At 38.3% G+C, this 9613-nt stretch overlaps 1 protein-coding gene across 1 annotated transcript; it reads right to left on the bottom strand.

Moving 5' to 3' along the window:
* Window positions 1–6444: 6444 nt before the first annotated feature.
* Window positions 6445–8739, bottom strand: LOC133315055 (dihydrolipoyllysine-residue acetyltransferase component 5 of pyruvate dehydrogenase complex, chloroplastic-like). Its single transcript, XM_061516599.1, has 3 exons — window positions 7667–8739; window positions 6667–6858; window positions 6445–6582 (listed from the first exon to the last, which is right to left on the bottom strand). The coding sequence occupies exons 1-3, from the start codon at window positions 8525–8527 to the stop codon at window positions 6445–6447; spliced, it is 1191 nt and encodes a 396-aa protein (XP_061372583.1). The 5' UTR covers window positions 8528–8739.
* Between the last annotated feature and the right edge of the window lie 874 nt (window positions 8740–9613).

The raw sequence follows: 9613 nt of genomic DNA, 5'->3' as shown, positions 1-9613 counted from the left end.
GCAAAATTATGTGGAGTTGGAGGATTTAGTGCATCAAGCTAGTAAGGTAGAACAACAACTCAATAGAAATGGTGTCATGAGGAAAAACTCTTCTAATTTTAATTCTTCAAGTTGGAAGGACAGAAATAAGAAGGAGGGAGGTATTTCATCAAGCAACCCCACTGCTGCACCTCAAAGAACTCAAATTAAGTCCAATGAGACCCCTAAGAAGACAAGGAGTAGTGAAATAAAATGTTTCAAGTGTTTGGGAAGAGGTCACATAGCTTCAGAATGTCCAACTAAGAAGACTATGTTACTTAAAGAGGATGGAGAGATTACTAGTGAGTCTTCTTCAGATTCTGCCTCACATGATGATGAAGATGAGTATGACGAGGAAATTATACCGGAAGGAGATTTGTTTATGGTAAGAAGGATGTTGGGTAGCCAAGTAAAAGACACGGATGATAGTCAAAGAGAGACAAAATTTGTTTATAAAAGAAAAAGAGGTGAAAAAGGCTATACAATTGAAAAAGCCAATGCTCTTACTTTTGAGTAAAGAGTGTAATAATATCAAAGATGCAAGTCCTACTAACTCTCTTCCAAATGAGGTTTCTTCTTTGTTGCAGGAATTTGAAGATGTCTTTCCCAAAGAGGTGCCTCATGGACTGCCTCCTCTAAGAGGCATTGAACATCAAATTGATCTCGTGCCGGGAGCTGCATTGCCTAATAGGCCAGCCTATAGGAGTAACCCCCAAGAGACCAAGGAGATTCAGAGACAAGTTGAAGACTTGATGAAAAGAGGATGGGTGCAAGAAAGCTTAAATCCATGTGCAGTCCCAGTCCTTTTAGTGCCTAAGAAAGATGGAACCTGGAGAATGTGCACTAACTGTAGAGCCATCAATAACATCACGGTAAAGTATAGACATCCTATTTCTAGATTGGATGATTTATTGGATGAATTGCATGGTGCTTGTTTCTTCTCTAAAATTGATTTAAAAAGTGGATACCATCAAATTAGGATTAGAGAAGGGGATGAATGGAAAACAGCTTTTAAAACTAAATATGGGCTGTATGAATGGTTGGTTATGCCCTTTGGTTTAACCAATGCTCCTAGTACCTTCATGAGACTAATGAATCATGTGTTAAGGGAGTTTCTAGGAAAGTTTGTTGTGGTTTATTTTGATGATATTCTGATTTATAGCAAATCCTATGATGATCATCTTGTGCACTTGAGGTATGTTGTGGAAGCAATAAGGCATGAGAAATTGTATGCTAACATGGAAAAATGTGTGTTTTGTATAGACCATGTTGTTTTTCTTGGTTTTGTTGTTAGCTCACAAGGAGTGCAAGTTGATCAAGAGAAGGTGAAATCTATTCAAGAGTGGCCAACTCCTAAGAATGTAAGTGAGGTGAGAAGCTTTCATGGCTTAGCTAGTTTCTATAGAAGATTTGTTAAAGATTTCAGTACCATAGCTGCACCCTTGAATGAAGTGATTAAAAGGCATGTTGGTTTCAAATGGGGTGAAAAACAAGAGCAAGCCTTTGCTGCTCTCAAGGAAAAATTGACACATGCACCTATTCTTGTATTGCCTAATTTTTCTAAATCTTTTGAGATTGAATGTGATGCATCTAATGTGGCGATAGGGGCTGTTTTGATGCAAGAGGGGCATCCCATTGCCTATTTTAGTGAAAAACTGAATGGGGCTGCTCTTAATTATTCCACATATGATAAGGAATTGTATGCATTGGTAAGGGCATTGCAAACATGGCAACACTATCTCTTGCCCAAAGAGTTTGTCATCAACAGTGACCATGAGTCCTTAAAGTACTTAAAAGGACAAGGCAAGCTTAACAAAAGGCATGCCAAATGGGTAGAGTTCTTGGAGCAGTTTCTCTATGTGATCAAGCACAAGAAAGGTAAGTCTAATGTAGTTGCGGATGCACTTTCAATGAGGTATGCCTTGTTCTCTACTCTTGAAACTAAGTTCATTGGTTTTGATCATATTAAGGCATTGTATGAGCATGATCCAGACTTTGCACAAATCTATAAAACTTGTGTGGATGCTGCTCAAAATGGATTTTTTAGGCATAATGATTACTTGTTTAAAGAAAAGAGATTGTGTGTTCCTAAAGGTTCCATTAGGGAATTACTTGTGAAAGAGGCACATGCGGGGGGATTAATGGGACATTTTGGAATCCAAAAGACTCTAGACATGCTGCATGAACATTTTTATTGGCCACACATGAAGCGTGATGTACATAAATTGTGTGAAAGATGCATTGTATGTAAGCAGTCTAAGTCTAAATTATTGCCTCATGGGTTGTATACTCCTTTACCTATTCCAGATTGCCCTTGGATTGATATTTCTATGGATTTTGTGTTAGGACTACCTCGGTCTAAAAATGGTAAAGATTCTGTTTGTGTTGTGGTGGACAGGTTTTCTAAGATGGCACATTTCATTCCGTGAAAAAAGGTTGATGATGCAATCCATATTGCTGATTTGTTCTTCAAGGAAGTGGTAAGACTCCATGGGCTTCCAAGAAGCATTGTCTCTGATCGTGATACTAAATTCTTAAGCCATTTTTGGAGGACATTATGGAGTAAGTTGGGGACTAAACTTCTCTTTTCTACTACTTGTCATCCACAAACTAATGGCCAAACTGAGGTAGTGAATAGAACTCTTTCTTCTCTTTTGAGGGCTGTAATTAAAAAGAACACAAGTCATGGGAACAATGTTTGCCCCACGTTGAGTTTGCATATAACCGGGCAGTTCATAGAGCTACTCATTATTCTCTTTTTGAAATTGTTTATGGCTTTAACCCTCTCACTCCTCTTGATTTGCTACCTTTGCCTAACAACTCTATTTTTCAGCATAAAGATGGTAAGAGTAAGGCTGAATATGTGCGAAAACTACATGAAAGGGTAAAAGCAAACATTGAGAAAAGGGTAGAGAGCTATGCTAAGCAGGCAAATAAAGGAAGGAAGAAGGAGACGAGGATTACAATTTGAGGACAAATTCTTCTAAAGAAGGAGGGAATGATGAGGACATAGGAGGTGGCATGACCAAGACAACAAACTTGGAGGACATACAAGGTCTTGGAGGCCCAATGACAAGAGCAAAAGCTAAAAAGGCTAAAGAGGCTCTAAATCTCTTGGTGACCACTTTTCTTGAGACAAGCCCAAGTCTAAAGGAAGAAGAGCCCAAAATGATACACTTAATTCAAATTGAAGACCTTGAAGAATAAGCCTCAATGGATATGCATGAAGGCTTTATTTTACTTGGCCCAAATTCTGCACTTAATTTTATTTTCTTATATTTAGTTAAACTTTTTGTAATAAGGCTTATTGGGCTGGATTATTGGGCTGTCTATTTTCTTTTATGTGTAAGCACTTTTAGGTTAAACTCAATATGGTTGTTGCCCACTATATAAGGGAACACCATGGCTTTTGAAGACAGATTTGGAATATCAAGTTAACCTATTTTGGTGAGACTAGTTCTCTTGGGTTCTTTTGAGAATCTCTGAACTTATCAAGGGCATCAATCCTTGTGGCGTTCTTGGGCTTATCAATTCTTTGGAATTGTGGCGCCTACCTATAATCCTTAAACTCCAATTTCATCCTATACTATCTTGGATTCATATCTCCCGAATTCCTTATCCTTTTCCGGTGTTTCTTGTGCCAAAATCGTGATTCAGGAAGCCATCTTTCACCTCGTTTTGGAATCACCCAAATCCGAGGTCCGTAGCGTGAGATACGTTCTGTTTTTAACAGTACGTGTTGGCGGCTGAATTTGGAGTTATAATTTTCCATTCCTAGTAGATCCATTCCTCCAATCCTATTGGGGGATCATATAGGCATCCCTTCGGTACCAGGGTATGGGACACTTGGCTTCAGTCCACATAGGCCGCAGTTGGAATCCTTCTTGTTAGGAGCCAAATTGGAATATCCACTGTGCTTGTTATGTACGTGCACTATGGTGCTATGAACGTACTCTAGGTGTTATATGCGCAACCTCTAGGCGTTATATACGCAATGATATTATTATTCTTGGACGGATTTAACTTGATGATGCGACTGTTTTGTAATTTTGTATTTAGTTAGTACTGTTGCACTACTGGTTTTGTTGCCACACTACTGGAATTTTTCTCACCCCTTTGGGGCTGCTATTTTTACAAAATGGCAGGAGGACGGAAGAGCATATGAAGTCATGATTATATGGATATCTACTGTTATGTGCTGCTGTTTGGATTTTTGTTGTTGCTGTTTATTTGATGGATAACTGTATTAATTTGAGAAGTTTGGATTACCGTTGGATTATGATTTTACTACTGTTTTAAGACTTTATGATCAGCAAATATTTTGGAGATAAATTCTAGAAACGTTTTGCGAAAATAATTTCTGACGTTTTATTTAAGTGCGGATTTGTAAACCGTTTGGCGAGCACTTTGCGAGTTATGTTACGAGGGGAAAACGAGCTCCGATTTACTATTGTTTTATATGCACGCGAAGCCCCAGACGTGCTCTTTCTATATTATATGGAATATTTTTTTGAACCGTCGAAACTGATTTTATACGAATTTTTAAAGACAGCAACGTCTACCAGGAAATTACTATTTTCAGCAAGTTAAGAAATTTTGAAAGCATACTCTGATTTTTGTAAGGAATCCGATTTCAATTACAAGTTTTAATTAGCAACATCAAAATGATTTTTCAGTACTTAATTATGACAAAAGAACTCTAATTCCGCTTAGCAAACAACTCTCTTGGAGGCCTACGAGGGAGGGTGTTACACTTACGTTTCATTTACGTTTTGCGATTTTACGTTTTTGCTCACCCCTACCGTTTTTACATAGACTCTACGTTTTAACAACATTGCCACTAGGTTAATTTGGGATTCGTTGACACATTATTTCACCAAACCACACACCCTAAGCACCTTGATTAGCGCTAAGGACTGCCCCCAAAAATATAATAGATCACAGCGGAATGTCCAAGCCAAATGTGATGTTGTTGCCATCTCCAATCAAACGCATAAATCAAGGTTTGGCTCGAAAGACAAAATTTCTGAATTAAATCAGAAATTGAGGAATGTGAAGATCTTGGTGAGTCATGGAGCAAGGAGAATGAAGAAAAGGTGCAAAAGAGGAAGGAAGACAAGATTTCCAAGGCTGAAAAAGAGCAAACAGAATTGAGGGGATCCGCTCGATGGGAAGCTCGAGAGCAGTGGGATCCCGGTGGAAATTACCATATTTTTTGCATATGTGGGGTCCTACAATTCAAACAGTGGGATCCAGGAGAAGGGTTTTTATAGGTTGTACGTGTTCTTACAATTCAAACATCGGCATTACCTGTTCTTCACAATGAAATTTGCAATTGGAGAAATGGATGTGGAAGCTCAGTTATACAACGAAGCATTTGCAATTTTCAAGAAGTTCCTTAATGTTGAAGTTGCACTAGTATTGATGGATGGTATTCACAGCATAGATAGAGCTACTGAGTTTGTTGTTAGAGTTGAAGTGGAAGCAGATTCTTATAGAAATTGTACCCTCTTTGTCTTGGAAAAAAAAAATAGTTGATGAATTCAAGTGCATAAGAATCACTGGTCCTTTGGAGGAGCATATGGAAGCACGGTTGAAAAAAAAGATATATCGGCCAAGATTCGACAAGTTAGGGGGAAAATGCTATTACACCATGTAGAGTATGATCCTTCAACAGATCAGTCGAGTGTGGTCGGGTGTTGTAAAAACATTTGGGCAGATGATGTGAAAACACCCATCAAAATTTTTTCTGCTTTGCAAATTGAGGAAGCTAGTGTGGAAGGCCAATGGGACACCCCAGAGGAAAGGTTGTCATTGTTTGCTCTTAACTTGAGGAGAAGGTGAGTTTATTGGGGGGAGAGTATTGATGTGATTGAGCCTAGAAATATATAGAAAAGGGTATATGAGAGGAGAAGCAGAGGATTACAGCCCCACCTACAATTCCTAAGTCAGCATCAATTGGTTAGAGAGAAATCAAGTGGTTAGAGTCACGCGGATGGCATCATAGGAGGTTGGTTACTAATAGCAAGTGGAGGATCATTTTGGAAATCATCTTTGGACTTGGGACTTTTGGGCACTTCTTAGGTGATTTGGGAGAGACTAGAGCCTCTCCAATTGCTCTAGAACTATCATTATTATTTTCTCTTTTTTATTACTGTTAATTGTCTCTTCCATTATTGTCACTGTAATTTCCCATAGCAATATATTGTCTTTGTTATTGTAACTGTCTTACTGAACATTGTACTGGTTGGTCCACATCAATATACTGTTCTTGAGTTGTTTCTGTATTGGAATTGTTGGTCTGTATCAGCACCATAGCTATTTTGCTTTCAAAGCAATGTTTTCAAACACCCCAAGACCTAATCCTCCTTCTTCCTTAGGTCTACGGAAAAGCATCCCCAAACTCCAAACATATTTATATACAAATCAAGCATGTTTAACACATAAATCTAAGCATATGCAAACAATTACTGTACCTGTGTTGTATTCATGAGGTTGCAACTGCTTGCTCCGGGCCTTCTCAACCAACTCCTTCCACTTTCTTGACAATGAATAGATATCAACCTATAGGACCTCCTTACAGTTAAGTGCCATCTTATAATAGAAGGGGAGCAAAATAAAAACTGCTCAAAATAGTTTAGCAAAAACCTTATCAGCATCCTGAAGCACCGGTGTAAGTAGTCCACCATCCATAGCCACAGCAACTGCAATGTTTATGTTACTATTATATGTAAAGCTCTTACCATCTCTACAACTAGAATTTATAACTGGGTGTTTAACCAGTGCAAGTGCTGTAGCCTTGGCAAGCAATGCCGTCATAGTAACTCCCTTCGACTTGATCTGATATTTAAGAAATTGAATCAATAACTAGACTTCAGCCAACAATTCAGGCACGAGCAGTGCTCTTGGAATAATTTTAAACTGGCAATATCAAACTATCTTATACTGACTGAAGCATTGTTTAATACAGCTTCATGATGAACATATTATCAAATAAGGATACTAGTTTGTCTTTTATCTAGCTCAGAAATTCAAAATACACGGGATTGCTTTTTTGTATTCGGCGCAAGATTCTGAACCTTTGCACTTGGCTCTTTCAATGACTAAACTGCTTACTCCTCAGAAGAAAAAGAAATGACCAAAACTATTAGTAGTCCATAGAAACTCATCTTAACTAAACAAAAATGATAATGAATTTCTTAACATCTTCCAATTAAATAGAGAAAGAAATGTACAGGCAACTACTACATGGTGCAGCAAGAAATAGTAGGACGAGTGATCCGATCGTTCCCCCTTATTCTTAAATCAGAGAACGTTCTATTCGGGAAAAACAAAACAAAAACACAAAATAATAATAATAATAATACAATTAACAACGTACCAAGAACTAACATGACATTCAATATAGCATAAAGCACAATCATAACTGGTTATTTAATACTATAAAAACATGTCCATGACCTGAGAATCAACCATCTATAAACACCATGCGACTTCCCTAAGCAGAGCATTAAGCATGTAATTGCAACATAGCAGAACACAGACAAAAGAAGCAAATCTTATTTATTTGACTTAGTAGACTACTACGAAATGAAAACCAACCAAAACAACCATGTTCCTTTATTCCCATTCCAATAAACAATTTTACCTTCTTGTACAGAGCATCAAGTGCATCAGTGGTGATGGTGTATCCAACTCTGAAAGTGGGCACTGCCAAACTCTCCACCATGTTTCTACTCACAGCACCCTGCATTGTACTAAAAGGAACCACACTCCCCAATTCAACCACCACACTCTTCCCTTGCACTGTTACGGCAGCAGCATCATTAACACCTTTTCCAGAACTCACATCAGCAGCAGCAGCTTCAACATCCTTGGCCACAACCCTCCCAATTGGTCCACTCCCCACAATGCTCCCCAACTCCACCTTCAACTCCTTTGCCAGCTTCTTAGCATAAGGCGATGCCACAATCCTCTTCCCTCCCTCCGAAGCCGGGTGTCTTGAACCCGCAATAATCGTCGCCGGAGTCGGAGCCTTCCGCAGGCCCACATCACCTGCAACAGGCTCCAGTTCCGGCTCAGTTGCCGATGCGGCTGCTGCAGGAGGTGAGGAAGACGGAGAAGACTGGGCTTTGGACCGGGCCTGGGCGATATCATCCTCCGTCTCCGCGAGGAGGGCGATGGGGGAGCCGACGGCGGCGACACCGCCTTCGTCGACCATGATGGCGGCAAGGTAACCGTCGTAGAAGGTCTCAACGTCCATGTCGGCCTTGTCAGACTCGACGACGACGACACTGTCGCCTTTGGCGAGCTTGTCGCCCTCGGACTTGATCCAAGAGACGATCTTACCCTCCGTCATGGTGGAGCTCAGCGCCGGCATGAATATCTCCCGGATCTTCGAATGAATTCGACAACAGTTGACTGAGATTTCGAAGGATGGCGGCGGAGTGGGTTTCCGGTGAAGAGGAGTGGAGGAAGGAATAAAGCAAGTGTGGAGAAGGTGAGCCATTGAGAAATGTAGAAGAATGAGAGAGAGAGAGAGAGAAGTGCGAAATTTCCGAAGAGATTAAGATGGAGGAAGGAAGCAGAGTGATGATTAAAAGGTTTGCATTATTATTATTGTTTTTTGGTATTCTCGGACTCATCGAAAGATGGCGGAGGTTCCAACCACCGTACCGGTGAACTTAAAGTTGCCTTGGTTTGATATTGATTTGGTTTCGAGGCATTCTTCCGCCGGGAGGATTTCTTTAATGGTTAAATATTATTTTATAAAGTGAAAAATGTTCATCTTTTTTAAAATATGATCCTTTCCTTTTAGTTAAAATATTATCTTTTATTTAAAATTTAAATTTAAAAAAAAAATCTCAATTTCTTCTACCATAGTTTTTATTGTTTATTTTTTCTTTCACTTAAAATAACACAATTTTATGGCTTTTAAAATGATAAATATTAATTTCTTTATAAAAATATTAAATTTTATTTTTTGTCTCTTTAATATTTAGGTTTTAATATTTTTTTTTTAATTGATCATCGTTCTGCTCAAACGGAATACTAACTATGTTGGTCATATGTCTCAAATCATCTAAGAGGATAAGAAAATTGGTTCCGATCGATTTAGAATTTGAGTTTTAATTTGTGTTTATTATTTTTTAGAAAGTTTTTTTATCATTTTAATGAATATAATTTTATATTATTTTAATTTAAACAATTTTAATATATATTTATTGATTTTTTATATTCACTCTTCCTTCTTTGTGATATTTTCTATTTATCTCTTCTCTTAATTTTACAAAAAATTGTAACAAACTTCCTTTTTATTAAAGTGAAATTTTATCTCTTTTTTTTACGTCCCTACTCTCCAATATCTTCTTTCCTTCTTCTATATTGTGGCAATAGTTCTTCTCTCCTCTCTTGTGCAAAAGATCACAAGTTCATTCGTAAACATGAAGTAGAATTAAAGTTCACAATGGACCAGTGTTCCAAAAAAAAAAAGAGTTCGCAATGGACCATGTTGATGTCAAAATCTAGCTCTAGGAATTCGCTAAGAATCTTGAATTACCTCTTATGAAGGATTGAAATGGATGATTTAGGTAAA

The sequence above is a fragment of the Gastrolobium bilobum genome, unplaced genomic scaffold (assembly GCF_033153095.1).
Source record: "Gastrolobium bilobum isolate Gb01-03AN ecotype WA unplaced genomic scaffold, APGP_CSIRO_Gbil_v1 utg102447, whole genome shotgun sequence".
Lineage (NCBI taxonomy): Eukaryota > Viridiplantae > Streptophyta > Magnoliopsida > Fabales > Fabaceae > Gastrolobium > Gastrolobium bilobum.
Note: the sequence above shows the minus strand (reverse complement) of the source record. Positions and strands in the feature narration are given on the sequence as shown.

Coding starts and splice junctions, on each gene's coding strand:
- LOC133315055 (XM_061516599.1), bottom strand. CDS start 8,527: ATGGCTCACCTTCTCCACACTTGCTTTATTCCTTCCTCCACTCCTCTT. Junction 6,859..7,666: donor TTGATGCTCTGTACAAGAAG/GTAAAATTGTTT, acceptor CTTAAATATCAG/ATCAAGTCGAAGGGAGTTAC. Junction 6,583..6,666: donor TGCTTCAGGATGCTGATAAG/GTTTTTGCTAAA, acceptor GAGGTCCTATAG/GTTGATATCTATTCATTGTC.